Here is a 16,278-nt window from a genome sequence, read left to right as displayed (position 1 = left end):
ACTATCTTCTATTATTGTCTGTATGGTACGTTGAAACATAGCCTTAAAATAGGATAAGTTCCAACTTATTTCCAGAAAGGAAAGGAATCATTTCAGTCATAGATGTGATATGGAGAAGAAGGTGAGATCAGGTCTTAACGTGATCAAAATTCCCTTAAAACAAAGATGTGTCTATCCTTATCTATCTCAGCTTGCATCTTCAGAGATCAGTGCGTAAGTCTGAAGTGCTTCAAGCATTTGCAGAATGCTCAGACCTCTTAGAGAGGAAGAGGATTCGTGGTCAAGACATTAACACGCTTTCATCAAAAAGAGAAAACAACATCAATTCTATAAATTTGATCAGAAACGAAAGGGAGCAGCTGGCATACATTCATTTTTCTTTATTTACACACATTTTCCCCAGTGTTCAACTTCATTTTATAACCGATACAAACAGAAATAAATTTTCTTTCCAGAAAATTAGATGTAAGATAAAGCTTGCTTTTGTAAAAAAGGGAACTAGGATTGCATTAGAAATGCACTGGAGTAAAGGCAGTGGAATGATTAAACAGCCAGTCTGCATCTGACATGTCAGCCCCTATGACAACAGGGTACTTTTTTGTTGTTGCTTTTTTCTAAATAAATTGCTAGGAAACAGCCGTGAGTTAAGACTTTAAAAATTGCAATGACAACATGCTCATCACAGAACAAACCTACACCCTTCCTCTAATATTAGTGATAAAAGAGGTACAGATGATGCTTTACTTGCCATCACAACAAGAGATTACTTACTGAGAAAAAACTTGAGCAGAATTCAGCAAACTAAGCTATTTCAGGAACAGATGAATATACTGAGCCTTCCAAAATTACTCTCGTGTTTTAGCTATTTTTACACTGTATTTACACAGCTAAAGAATGATTTCTTTTATTGGAACCCAATTGAAATTGTAGTCATCTTTGTGTGTTTTTTTTTTTAGTGGCAGTAGCACATCATTAACAATTAGCTCACTGCTCCAACGACCATGTGTTCCCACATTCAAACAGAACATACACGCAAATTTTCAAAAAAGTCAGGCAGCATCATATTCTTCTTTCTTTTTTAGCAAAACACAGGGATATAATATGAAATAAGCAACGATTATTCTATCTATGATGGAAGTGTTTCTTCTCCTTTGATAAAAAGACAAACATGAGCTTCCCACTTTAATTTGTATTACTAACATCTTGTAGTATACATACAGCTAATATAATGTATGATGCCCTTGTAAAACACCTAAAATTTTGTTTTTTCCTTATGCCTACACGCACTTAAAAGAGAATTATGCACCAAGGCTTTCAATTCCATCTGCTCAATGACCAACACAAAATAATTTGCTGAATACTATCTCTTTGGCTTTAGCCACAATAAAACCCTATACAACTGGCTGTTGCTGTAAAGTCTGAAATGGATTCTCCTGATATTTTCATCTTGGCTTGAATATGAAAAAGCTCTTCCAGGAAAGCAGGAGTTCAAATACAAAGGGAGTGACTGCAAAGTAAGGAGTCATTGCATATCAGTTAATAGACAGTAACTATCTACTGGCACACTTAACCCACAGTCAATGAGAGGCTTTTTGATTTAGCCAGGAGTACTTCATTGATTTTTATGAATGAATCAAACCTGAAAACACACAGAACACTTACCCATTTTAAGCTCAAGAAAACTTCGATGTTTACAGCAATAGGAGATCATAATTAAATTACACATTTGATAAATAAAAAATAAGGACAGATAAAACTTGCCATGGTATTTTGCAAAAAAAGAGCTTATGTGAGGAAAAATTACATCAGGATAATGCCATTTTTAGAAAGGAATGGCTGAAGAGATCTTTGGACTGGTGAACCATGTCTGGGTTAGCACTCAGCCGAACAGGCCCACACCTGAGAGCACCATGAGGAACCATCCAATAGTGTAAGTTTCAAACACTAACAAAGAGTTTCAGTAACTAGAAGAATTTGTTACAGAGATATCAGGACTCTGAGTATGCAACCAGTTGTCTGCACAAATGGGCGATGGCACTGCAATGAGTGTGTGGTCATTGGAAAAAACACAGTGAGGAATGCTTAGATATCGGAAAAAAAAATCCAAGCAGTCAAAAGTTGTATGCAAGTCTAAACAAATAACAGCAATGAAAAAACTGGGAAAGGTTTGATCAATGTACTGGAATTCAGCCCAAGTAAATCCCAAGTGTAATCATGTGGGCGGCATAAGAATACTGGCCTCCAGAGCAAGCAGGCAAAAAAATTCTTCACGTTAAAGATGATGTACTTTTCTCAGCTCTTACTCTCACTTTCTTGAGGATAGCCTTATTAAAATAAGGAACTGGCAATGCCACATATGAAACCTATACTTGTCATGCCTGGAATGTACAGCTCAGTAATACGCACAACAGAGTGATGGCATGAATAGATTAGCTTGTGAAGTGGAAACCTCATTTAGATGATATAAATACTAATTCTCAGTATTTCTGTCCAGTTAATAGGCTGGTTAAAAAAAAAAACAACAATAAAACACCTTCACAAACAGATGGCAAACAAGACTTTGACTATTTAGCACAGCTGAGTTACAGCACTCTGCCAATACAGTATCTTTGGATGGCTCTAGTATGGGACTGTTAGACAAGTTTCAAGCAGCAACACTGACATGGGTAATACACAGGTAATGACTACACTAACCCTCTGCTAGTACCCCAGCTACTGAGTGAACACTTCTGGTGAGAAGCAACTCATTCAACTGAAGAACAACGGAATTAAAGAATGCATGGAGACCACTGACATAGGAGAAATTTAAATACTTATTCTTTAGTCTCTAAACCAGTAACAATCTTCTTGATTTTTTTTCTTTTTAACTTTCAAAAAAGCTAGAAAAGATTTTCAAGTCCTCACATCTTTCTCCAATCACAATCTATTTTATAAAGAATCCCAAACATTTTTTCATTGTAATTTCATGATTTACTGTGAAAAAAATCTTGATTTCTGGACCGAGCAATTTCTTCAGGAAAGATAACGCATTTCCTTCTCATAAAAACATCTGAAGTTCTCTGAACTAGAATAACAGCTACGTGGACTCTCTATGTACCTGGACACATCAGCATCAGCCAGTATCTGCAGAATGATTGCCACGTTTCTTCCCAACTATTCCACAAAGAAGTTTTTTTGCGTACATATTATGAAAAGCATCACTTTAAGCAATATCCATCCTTCCCACAAGGAGTACTGAGGTTATTTCTCCTTTTCACAAAAGGACTGACACTCTATTTAAGAAAAAGCACTGGCTTGGCTTTACTTATTTTAAAATATTCTCTTATTATGTTATACTATCTATTTCACAGTCTACTGTTTATTTGTCCGACTGCTTCTCTTCACAATGTGAATAGCTTTGGGGAAGATGGAAACTAATGACCTAGCTAAGGTTTTAACCCAGACCCCCTAGTGTTTTACCAGCTGTGCTATTAGGTTAACTGGCTGAATCTCTCCCCTCTCTCTCTCTGATAATACAAAACCCTCTCTATGTATAGCCTGCAATAATGTTTAAATTTTTCCCACCCCTAAGCCTCCCTCAGCTACTGCCTAGTCTTGAAATTCACATAATCTATCACTGATAAATTAGAATCTGGGGAAGAATCAGACAGATTACCCATATGGTAGCTAGAGAAGAAATATCTAACCTTTCCTAATGCAAACCTTGCCTAATGTTCTCTGATGTAAATTTTAAGTGCAGAGAAGGAAATACATTTGTGGAGAAGTTGATAAACAGAGCAAAGACACATTACTCGTCTACTATCTTACACATAATTTATTAGTGTTGTATGTCTTAAGCAAGATGCTTTTACTATGGTGCAGGGAAAATCATGGTAATGGTGAACTGCAGCACAAAAGCACCCTTAAAGCTCCCTTTCCACCCCATCTGAACTTGAAGCAAATCCTCAATTTCACTGGGTAGCTTGGGCTGCTGGAATTAATCTGAGCAGCAACATGAAAAACCTGAGGAGCCTGCCTGCTTTGTACAATCAACATTTGTCTAAGTTTCCCTAATAACATGCATACTTATGAAAATCATGGAGGAGAGCAAAGAAGGAACAGCATTTTTCAATGTGTAATGTGCAAGGCCTGCAGGCTTAATGGTCTAAATTTCAGGTTTGAAAAATTTAACCTCCCCTGAGACTCCTGTTCAAAGGTTCCACAGCTCAACTCAGATCTTCCTTTTCATGAAGTAAATACACTGAATACTATGGGATACATATGGATGTTGTGGACAGAACTAAAATACACACAATGTCTCATTTCTGTCTTGGATGCTAGTAAAATAAATCATAATATTTTTCAAAAATACAAAATCAGCACATTGTCCTCAATCCCGAATGTCTTTGTCTCAGTTTTATTTTACCATGAATTATGATTCGACTGATTCTTCCCTGCCTTGATTTGCAGCTGTTCCCTGATGAGTGTTTATTCTGCAGCCTTTTGGGATCCTTTGGGATGGAAAGAACTATCTGGTGCTAGCTATTAATACACACATTATTATATAGATTTCAGCTCGCTGCCCTACATGTGAACTTTAAAAGGCATAAAGGACCTTAGACAAGAAGTTATTTATTTTTAGAGAAGCTTCATAAAAAGGTTAACTTAGGTGCTGAGGGAGCAGAGCGTCCTTGAAGGGATGACGCCATTGAGCCGGCTGAGCTTGGAGTTCATACGCTGTGATGGGAAGCTGTCCCTGGGACAGGGACCGCACTCACAACTTTACAGAGAACCTGGTGACAGGAACATTGAGTGACATTTTGTCAAGTTCTCCATCAATGACTGCTTACAGCCTATTTCAGTCCCTGAGCCCAGAGGCAGGGAATCTGAACTCTATCAAATGAAGTCAGTGGAAACTTTTCTATTGAGAAGTCTCTGTAGAAGCCAGCGACTGTATAAACTCTCTCAGAATGATTCAATTCTACTTCCTAAACTCAAAAAGAGAATCTCCAATTTAGTTTAAAAAATGAAATAAAGATCATCCCCAAGTATAACAAGATTTAACATCAGCAAGAAGAAAGCAACGACCAGCTGCTAGTATACAAAATTTACTTCGGAGACCTGACTCTGGATTTTCATTGTACAGATATTATCTCCTTCGAATACTTATTTCTGCAGTTTTGCTTTCTCCCAGAGTGGCTTATCACATGTAAATCATACCCGTCCTCTTGGAGCTCTTCGTGCAGATGGCCAACACTGCTGTATATTTAGTGCACGCCACAGCTAATCAGATCAACCTCAAGCTGACTCTGGCTGGTGTATGTCTGAAATCCAAGTACAGACTACAGCCAACATCCTCAAATGGCAAGTGATTCCTTTAAGGATTAACCTAGTTCGGCACATATATATAATCTGTATAATTTCAAATACTTTCAAAGCAAGAAATGCATACTTTTCTTCAGTGCACACTAGACAAACTGGCACTATACTATTCTCTCCCACAGCTCAGTGTGAGAATCAGTAACCTTTTATTTGAAAGATCTCCATTACTCATCGTAAGGCAGATATAAGCTTTCTGCTGCACATCGGTACATGGTGTAGTACATTAAAATAGGTACAAAAATGGGGCTCCTAGGTGCTACTACAACAAAAATAGCAAAGAAGAATAGTGTGTTTACAGTAAAAAAAAAAACCAACAAAAATAAAACCACAAAACTCTGCTGATCAGATCAACACAACTTTTTGAATCAAAGGAAAATTAAATGACATTTTTATATGCAACTTAAGGCATCAAGATGTTTACAATCAAATTAAAAAATAAAAAACAGCAATAAAAGAACTATGATGGTCAGATCCTTTTAAAAACTGTTGATAAATTTAGTGCTCATTGAACTGAGAACATAACTTTTTGAGACACTGAAGCTCATGGCTCTGAGCATGGCTCTGCCTTCACAGACAAATCTACTCTGTAGTTTCTGTGCATCCTTTAGCAGAAGCAGGGATGGGAGTGCTGATTCGGTCTGTCACGTCACTTGCGATTAAAGAGATGTTTTACACAGCTAATCTTGTAATGAAATAATTCCTTCTAAAGATGTGTGACAGCTTCAACTGCAGCCTGCTTTTCCTCCTTACATGAAGCACTCTTCTGGCTGTTCAGGGCACAATTCACCCAGCTCTACTTTTATGGGCATGAGATTTTCTCCCATTCTGCCATGATGTTTCTACATACCAGCTGGAACTCAGCTTCCCTGCACTGACCCACTTGGAGTGCAAAAGAGGCACTCAAACATACCTGTGGCTTTGCACTCAGTGCATGTCTCAAGCACCTTTCTTTAAGAGCCTGAAACACTTCAGCCTACATCAACTAAACTTATTACCAAGTCTGATTTAACCTTAAGTGGTGTCATCGTTAACATTGCAAGCAGAAGAATTTTAATGACAAGAATCATTTTATTCTCCAGCTCCTCAGTGCTCTGAATAGATCCCTATCCCCAGATGAGAGCAAAAAATGTGTTCTCAGGGAAAAAGTCTTCTTAAGATCTAAAAGCAATTTGTAGTAACTTTTCTGTTGTAATAATAATAGTTTGATCTATTTTCTCCCTTCTGGTTTCTTTTTTAAACAAGAAAATAGATTTCAGGGCAAAGAATTTCTAACTCAAATGTCAGTATTAAAATGTAAATATGTTCAGGAACTGGGGGCAAAATACCAGATTGGCATTCTGTGTCCTCCATGCAAGCAGAAACATTCATATTTTGTTAGAAGAAAATATATGATGGTGGAATTTATGTGATGACCATGTACAAGTAAGTGTGCTCACAAAACTGTTCAAAGGGATAAAAATACCTATATGAAATCTAACGGGCAAATTAGGAAACTGTAGTTACAGAAATTCAGTTGCTACTTAGCGTTTATAGGGAAGCAGAAAGAGAACATCAAAATGCCTGATCACATCCCATCTGTTACTACCTCTTCCTGGATAACATCTTAGCTGCCAAAAAAGCTATTTAAATTTACTACATTGTAGCTACTGATAAATATCACTTCTGTGAAGATCTAATACGAAATAAGGTCTAGATCTAATGATAAAACATACAAGCGCTTGAATCAAAACGATTCTAGTTTTGCTTAGTACAACACTTGTGCTTCTACAAGCCCGTAGTTTCTTACTCCTCATCTATATTTGTGATAGATTTTTAATAGACCATATAACTGTACAACAATCCTCATAAGCTGCATATGTCAACAACAAAAAGAAGGAAAGCCAGAATGCAAAAAAATGACTAAAAAAATAAAATAAAAAAAGAAGACGGAAAAAAAAAAGGTACTGTGAGGAGGAGGTGATGGAGTGGAGGAAGGCTACTATTCAACAATTTTGGAGGTGCTTACTCCAGGCACTTTCCACACAGATCTGACAAGCACAGAATGGTGCCATGAAACTGCCTCCAGCAATGGAATACATTTTCCAGCACATCACAGCAGCTGCAGCGGCATCAATTCTGCTTGCAATCCATGTCCAAACAGAAAAGTTCTCAGTGGTCCTATTTCAGCATATCTCAAGGACTAATTAAATCCTCATTACTATCTTCTAATTATTCCAGTGCTCTGGGATTTCACTGAGCAAGTCCCCAATGGTGCATTAGATGAAAAGGGTTAAATAACCTGTGTTGATTTTGAGGCTCCAGATCTATTTCAGACCTTTAGCATATCATCAGCATTATCATGAATATTTAACTACATACCGCTGTGAAAATTATAAGGGGAAAACAATTAAAGATTTTTTAAAAATTAATTCTGACCCATATACATTTGCACTAATAAATAAGGCTTCTTTAAGTATCCCCATTATGAGAGTGCTTGCCAGAGTAATAACATGAAGTCATTAACTGTTTCCATTAAATTCAATGGTTTTCAGGAGCTCCCAATTCACTATTTTAATATAACACTGAAACATGATGTGTGCACATGCAAGTATGAAAAATGTTTCTTTAAACTGGTACATTTTGGAAACTTTTTCTAAACTATGTATGGAACTATTCAGTTCTCTAGGAGTGAAAGTGTCTGTTTCAACACTGTAGTGACGTGTTTTCTTCTGTTAGTGTTTACATATGTGACTTCCAATATGCATGTCCATTGGCCTGCAAACGAAGGAGTAGGAGTAGAAGCTAATGGTCAGGATAGAAGAATTCTTTTTCAGCTAAGAGCTTCAGGAAAAAAAACTAGTTCCATGGCATAATTTAGAAACGCTAGTTTCTACTTCATCCATAGAGATATTTTTTTGGCCCACAAAGCAGTTTTGGCTACTGAGCACATTCTCAAACTGTAGCTTCCAAAACTCAGATGACATAGGTTGGTACAGTTGACAACAAGGAACTCAAGTGACTACTTATGAGAGTTGCTCCAAAAGTAAAGCCTCCCATTTTCTTTTGTTGGCCCAGGATGTCAGGGGTGGATGTGAGTGATGTGGCAGTAGAGGTTCAATTTCCCACCAATATTCCATCACATTTTGTTGCTGTGTGACAGATGGCAGTTTCCTGGATTGCATCATTACTGGTGATGAGATGTGGTGTCACCACTATGAGCCAGAGTCAAAACAGCATTCCATGGAGTGGTGACGTGAATTCCACATCAAAGTAAAAGTTTAAGAAGTAGCTTTCAGTGGGTAAAGTGATGAGTGCTGCTTTTTGGGATAGGAAAGGGGTGACTATTCTGGATTTCTTGGAACCTGGACAAACCATCAACTCTCAGTGCTACATCACAAGGCCAACTAAGCTGAAGACTCAAACTTCCAGAGTCAGGACAGAGAAGGAGACAACCTGTCTCTTGTGATGTAGTAACACCAGACCCTCATGCTAGTTTGAAGGCCGTGGAGCACACTGGCAATCTTGGCTGGACTATCCTACCACACCCACCACATAGTCCAGATACGGCACCTTTTGACTTCCATCTGTTTAGGCTGATGGAAGATGGACTGTGTGGGCAACATTTTCTTAGCAACACTGCCACCACAGCAGCTGTGAAACAGCAGGTCACCTCTGCTGGTGAAGATTATTACAAGTGCAGCATGCAAGCTCTTGTTTATTGCTGGCAAAAATGCATGGCTAATGATAGTGACTACATTGAAAAAGTGTAACTGAGAATTTGCTATATCAAATAGTGTCCCTGTGCTCTTTGCATCTGTTGTAGTTTCCATGGAAATAAATAGGAGGCATTACTTTTGGAGTGACCTACATACTTCAAGAATTCTCCAAGTTGATATGACAGCTGAAGTATCACTGCTTCCTTACCTGTAGAGTCTGTAACTAAAGTTTATAAAGAGCTTCGACTTCAAGAAATTAAAAAAATAAAAACTCTGCTTTTGATCAAATTTTCATGTGTTATCCCTAAGTAATGGTAGCTGCTAAGTTTCAGAAGCAGTTAAGTGCACAAATAGGTGAGCTGGCATGGCACACCAGCTTCTCCAAGAGATGCCTGACTCCCATCCAGCACATCCTGCTCCCTCTATCTCCACAGCTCTCCAATTCCCAACAGTTAAGTTATATGGGACTTATTTCAACTATCAGACCATTCAAAGACTTGTGAGCTGAGATATAGGCTATACATAAAAATACAAAGAATTTCATACTGCCTACATAGATGTTGGTAGAACTGAAAAACTTCTGTTTACTGGACATTAAATATCAGTGACTGGAAACTGCTACTGTCATGAGAAGTGGGATTCCTATAGCAGCACGTTCCAGATCTAAATGTACTAGGTTAACATGAAAAAAAATAAAGTTTTTTTTTTTTATATGTAAGCATTTTTATGCTATCATTATGAAAAGCATGCAACAAGCTATATAAGAAATAAGCGAAAGAGAACAGAAAATCCAGTCCAGAGTCCCAAGAAATTCCTATTACTATACGTATATATGTATGTTACCACTCCTCCTCCTCCTCTCACAGAATGCACATATAAAAATACATTCACTGATTCATACTGCACTGTATGACAGGGATGTATCGCCTTAGGCAGGCAAACATAAAAGATCCCAGCTGGGTGCTGAGTAACCATAGAAAGTAGGACAAAATATAATCAAATACTTAAATAATAAAATAAAGATGTGTAAACCTAATGCTTCAAAGTAGTGTTTTAGCATCCAGAAGTGCTACAGCTCAGACTCCACCTGATAATCAAATTTCACAATAGACGATAAATAAGATAAGTATTGAGAGCAAAGGATTCTATTCAGGAAACGATTAGCAGCCTGCTCATTCAGTTATCTCTCTAAATAAGGAAAGAAATGTTATACAAAGTACTAAACCAAATGACTTTACCTTATCATATGGAGGGTCTCTAGGCTTTTTGTTTTCATTTTCTTTTCTTTTTTTCCTTTTTTTTGTAGAAAGTATATCACTAAGCCACGAGTTTAAATTACTGTAACAGATGCCTATGGATCAGATGTCCTTAGCAGAAACGATTTTCTGCTCAGGTTTTTATCAGTAAATGACAAGCACCTTTCCTTTGAGTCTCCATCACTCCCCCTCCTTCCTTTCTTCAAGTTCAGTGGAAACCAGTTCAAGCAAGCAAAGGAATCAACTAATGTAACAGCCTTTTTAAAAGGTGAAGTTTTCCATTTCAAAGGAGCCTCTAATCAATGACAGGGCGCAAAAGGGAATGCACGCATGTTTATGCGTGTGCAGCACAGACTTAGAGAAAGAAGCTTTGGGGAACACGTTCTGTAAAATCAATATGACCTGGCTAGTTACAAATTTCATATCTTTTGCATGAAACAAATAGATTTCTTGTACAAGCTGGGTCACAAGGATCGTGTGTAGTGTAACACAGATTTTACATATGAAAGGGTGCAAAAATTGTATTAACATTCCTAAATAATTTCCTCAAAGAACATTCCCAGAACCCTTCCCCCCAAAGATGATTGATACAAGACTGTATCAGCCTGTAAATTTTATTTTCCCTCACTGTTATTTACTTGATTGACTTCCTAGTTACGGTAGCTATCTTCTCTGCCTTCTCCAACCGTATAACCAACATCCAGTTTTGTTCTATAACGGCAATCAAAAGGTTTAGCCAAACTTTACAGCTTTGTCAGATACACCTAGCTCATCCCCCCAAAGCCAGGTGAAGAACACACCACTGTTCCTCACTATTACTGAGCAGTGTCACATTTTGTGCCAAGACCCAATCATGCCAAGAAATGCGCGCATCTTTCTGAAGTGCTTGGGTCTTCAAAGCCTCAAGCTGATCCACTCCCACTGTCTTATGACATTCTGTCCTACAAAACATAACACATTTGCATCGAGTACTGAGGTCATTTCCACAAAGCGTACACGTTACTCTAAAACAATTTTAAAGGGAAAATCAGTTCCTGCACTAATAACCATGTATGAAGAATGACCTGAAAATGAAATAAAACAAATGAATTGAGTGTGGAATTTTCTATTTAATGTTCTCATTAATCAGCATTCCTGGAGGAGGTGACATCCAGCACAGAAAAACAGCAAAAATCAGGACTCTTTCCTCCTCTTTGTGAATCCTCTTCTGGATGCTGTCCCAGAAATTTGTCATTCTGTGAGTTCAACTTGTTTCACTGTGAGAAAACTTCTAGTATTTATGGTATCCCCATATGGTGCTACTTGGAATATTTCTGGTAGCAAGACATTTTAGGAGGGGCATTTCATAAATAACTCCATGTTTATTACAGTTATCATGTGTCTGTTTTGAAAGCTTGTTGCTGGCACATGTTAACCACTGCATGGACGGGGTGCCCAGTTTACATCAGTTAATCATACTGCCATGTGAAAAAGCTGTGATAATTCTCTTTACATGAGCTAGGAAGGAAGGAGGCAAAAGGAAAAAGGTTTGAAGTTTATAAACAGTAATATTAAGAGAAAATAACCCTCTGTTTATTTTGGTGAGCACTTGCTAGGAAGTTATGTTTCAGAACAGTGCTGTTGCCTGCAAGGTTTTTCTTTGGAAATTCCAAATCTTTGAACCATTTGACCTAAATAGCTGATTTCCCTTTACACTTAAAGATATTTTTATTTCCAGAACTGGCCTAGAGGACAAGCTATCATGTCCATGCAAAGACATTAGAGAATTGTAAGAACAGGATCAAACCACAGTGCTTGCAGCTACAACTATTTCTACAATACTTTCTATAGATCTCAGTTCCAAGACAGACAACAAAAAGGTGAATTTTCTAGGACATAAATCAAGCATCTACAGCAAACTGTTTTTATACTTATAAGAATTCACTGTATTTTAAGAAAGCCCTGTTTCCAATTATGTTTTGGTAAAACCTGATATTCAATTGCTCTTTGCACAGAGAAGAAAACACTCAGACAATAAGGATTGTCATTATTTTCTTCGGGAAAAGGAACATAAATACCAGCAAATCTCACATTGTTAATGCACAACTTGAAACGAAGGCTACATTTGACACCAGCTATAAAAAGACCCAAACACCTAACAAACCTCGGTCCTGTGGCATTGGTGACTGGCTCAAAGCAGGGTGGGAGCTGGATTCTGACTGGCTGCCAGGAGGCTGTGGTGGCATCTGACTGCCTGTAACATACAGAGAAAAAAAAAGGGAAAACAGACTTGCTTTTAACATTACAGTGCACAAAACGAAGCCTTGCTGCATTTTTGAACCACTCAACAACAAAGAAAGTACCAGCTGTATAAGTTGAAGACAGAGTCCTACAGGTCTAGCTTTTTTCAGGATACTTTACTCTTTCTTTTAGAAACCCAAGGAGGAAACATGCATAAACATATTTAGCAACAGGCATGGTGAAATGTACAATTTTGCATTGAGCAAGTTCCCAACCTCACTGACATGATCCACTTTATAGCTGCAAATCTCCTGACACATATTTCTGTTAGAGAGTTTAACAAAATTCAAGTCTGCTGAACAATAGGGCCCATCCTGCCGAGCTTAAACTGGCCTCCTGCCAGGCAGACCTGGCCTGCTGCCAAGAATATTACCAACCAAAAATTCAGTCAATACAAAAATGACTAGCAACAACAGTTTAAAAAGTATTTCAATGAATCAGTGGTTTTAATATTATTTGACTGTCCATGTAGAACTTGGGAATAAAGAGTAATACACAGATGTATATGGTAAACGTGAAGCATATTTGAAAGGGATCAGACAGAAAAGAGGCGTCTTGTTATTCAAGTAAAGGCAAAGGAAAGATATTAGCTTGCTGAAATATCCTCTCAGAACAGACAGGCTCATTTCTACGGCCTCGTTCAGAAGACACTCACAGTTTATCCACTGATGTCCATCCACCTACAGAGGAAGAATGGCACCCACAACACTGTGAGGTGTAGGACACTAAAACTCCCCTTTCAATACGGCTACGTGGCGCTTAATGCTGGTGCTCATTGCACTGGTGAAAGAGATCACAGAGTCACATCTCTGGGTCTCCATCCAACCCTGCATATGTCCTCCCACCCTAACAGTGCTACCAGGCCCAGCATCCAGCCTGCTGCAGCCTGGGCAGGGGGAGGACTGGGGCAGGACGGCTTCTGGACTCCTGCTTTGAGATGTGGCTGCTTTCAATAGCCAAAGCCACTTGAAGACCACCTCAGGTTAGGCAACAAATATATATTTTAAGCACTTAGCCACTGCAGTGACAAGCATGTTATAAATAGCAGCAGACAGATTTATATCCCTCATCCTCAGAAACTGCTCAGATTGTTTTCCGTTTAAAAGAAATGGAAAGAATAAAAACACATGAAATAGATTTGTGCCTGCTGAGAATCATTTCCTCGTGCTTAGCAGCCACCCTTTTTTAATGGCTGAGGCGAGGTTCCTGTGGTTATTTCTGGAGCTGGGAGCCCAGCTGAAGAAGAGCCAGCAGGGGTTGCTCTTTCTTCAGAGCTAAGAAGGCCCGAAGCTGGAAGTGAATTGAGGAAAGGGGCAGTGCCTGCCTTACCCTGCTTGCTTCCCAGAGTCCTGGCCACCACCTATGGCCAGCCAGCACACTGACACCAAAAACAAGAGAGAAGTGTAGTGAACAAAAGGAAAACCCATGAAATGTGGTTGTGTAACCACAGCCGAGCTGACGTGTCCGTGCACCAAGAAACATGGCACTACTGCGGCCATGCCTGTGGCACCGCTACCAGGCAGAATGCTGCAAGAAAGTCTCAACTATGTTTTTTTCATCGTTTTTCCCAAGAACCATTGAAGACTTTTAAAATACTTAATGCTACTGGTAGAGGCAGAGGTATTTCTGACTGCACCCTACAGCTCCCAGTGGGATCCTGTCTGACGGTGGCCAACCTTAGGAGGCATTAATATAATGCAGAAGATATATACTAGGCAACATACTCCGAATACATTTATAGCAGGTGTTTAATTTTTTACATTGGTATTAAGTTCAATTGCCTGGCAGGAGCCCTATCCTACACATGCAGATGTGCAAGCAGAGACAGGGAAAGTCAAGCTCTAGAGCTGAGCATATATGACACGTTACAGAGAAATCATTTCCATCTGCAATCTTGGAAATACACACTCAGTTGTTCTACAAATTCAGTGGAATTCTCTACAGCCTCTGCAAATATCCATGCTCTTTTTCAGTTCACTTTTTAAAGCTTGCATTCTGATCTTGGTGTTTTGTTTTTTCTTTTTTTTTAATTGAAAGAAACCAGAGGCCTAAGATTTTATTTCACAAAAGAAAACAATTTCATAAACAAGACAATCCCCTCCACATACACTCTAAGAAGGAATTAACACGCAACAGAAGTGGCCATTATGCTAATGATCACGGGGTGCTCCAAATTATCCAGATGCTGGACATACCAAGTACTGCACAAAAATATTTTCAGAGGACCTGCCGTTTTACCCTTAGAAGTGATGTGAAAGGTAAAAAGATGTTAAGCACCTAAGTACCTTTGAAGGCTTGAACTGAACTCTTAATTTGGGTATCTAACTCCTATTGATTGGAAGAGGATGACAGGACTTTAAAAACCTTTGAAGATCCTGTCTGCCACGCTTTTTAAGTTTCTTTGTCAAGAAAAGAAATGACCTTAAAGATTTTTCATTTCTTTGCTTTAAATGATATTAATCCTCCTCCCTTTCAACCAGTATTGTAGTTGGTATCCTTGGAAGTCGCTTTAAATAATACATGAACAGACTTCGGTATTTTATTAGGGAAGGAAAACTTCTACAAAAGAAAACAACCTCTTTTCTTTTTAAAAAGCTGTATAATTCATGTTTAAGAGAATTAAAAAACAATATATATTTTTTTCACCGACAGGCTACTGCCTCCTTTGACCCCATGACACACAGATGGAAGTTTAAACAGGAATGACCTTTTCCCATTTTTTGTATAGTATTGTTGCCACATTGGTGAGATAATCCACCTGCTAAAACTTACACAAAGCGAACACCACAGATATTTCACAGTATTTTCATTATGCAAAATCACAGCAAATGCATGTTAAAAGAATACGTAATGCCACACTTGTTCATTTACCTAGATTTAACATACGAGCTAAATCATTTCAGAATGTATACAGTTATCTTAAAATTAGTTGTTAAAACAGATATCTTTTTTTTTTTTTAAACAAAGTCAGTTAAAGAGGTGAGAGAATCTAAACTACTAAATAACTTAGCTATAAGCTTTTTATCTGTTTTTGAAATTACATTAGAAATGCCTTTAAACATTTGGTATGAGACTTTTAAAATCTATGCTTGAAATAGAAGAGACTGCATTGTACTTCTGGAAAAAAGGTGGTCTGTGAAAAGTACTAAATGGTGATTGCATTATGACTATAGCCATGAAATCTGCAGTTAAAGTGTAAAAAGTAAATTCCTTAGAGCCAACATAGCAAGAAAGAGCAGACCTTTGATATCCTGCTGAGGAGGGGTCCTTGTGATGAATTACTGCCCAAATCAGTAACGTTTTGAAACATGCTGAGGGCTCTCTGCTTCCATCAATGTAATGACACTGGAGGATGCTCAGCAGCGGTACTCTGTACTGCTCTGGACAATACCTCACGGAATTGTGCCTGAACAATTGAATCAAGAAAGCACTTCAGTGATAACAGGTTCCCCTTGGGAAATTACTGGTTAAGGAGGAAAGGATGGATATCAGTACAGGAATTTCAAGATGCACGAGGAACTGGGAAATGGGGATCAGGGGGACTGATCACAGAAACAGATTGTGCTGAAAGGGGAACAACAGGTTCGGGCTGCAGGAAAGTCAGCACTTAAAGGTCTTGTTGGCTGTCTTTGGGGCAATTCTCAATCTAATTTAGGAATTAAGCCCTAGAACTGTATTAATGACAC

At 38.3% G+C, this 16,278-nt stretch overlaps 1 protein-coding gene across 7 annotated transcripts in view; it reads right to left on the bottom strand.

Annotated features, from left to right (window-relative positions):
• The window catches only part of ARID1B (AT-rich interaction domain 1B), a 316,149-nt gene that overhangs the window by 70,315 nt on the left and 229,556 nt on the right, over nucleotides 1-16,278 (bottom strand). For 6 of the 7 annotated variants that reach the window (XM_085217103.1, XM_085217106.1, XM_085217108.1 and 3 more), the window contains one exon: nucleotides 12,456-12,545. The exons of the other annotated variant lie outside the window; for it this stretch is intronic. In XM_085217103.1, coding sequence (XP_085073229.1) covers nucleotides 12,456-12,545 — 90 coding nt within the window. The remainder of the gene's footprint in view (nucleotides 1-12,455; nucleotides 12,546-16,278) is intronic. 7 annotated transcript variants of the gene reach the window in all.

Source organism: Meleagris gallopavo, chromosome 2 (assembly GCF_905368555.1).
Source record: "Meleagris gallopavo chromosome 2, MGAL_WU_HG_1.1, whole genome shotgun sequence".
NCBI classification, from domain to species: Eukaryota; Metazoa; Chordata; class Aves; order Galliformes; family Phasianidae; genus Meleagris; species Meleagris gallopavo.
Note: the sequence above shows the minus strand (reverse complement) of the source record. Positions and strands in the feature narration are given on the sequence as shown.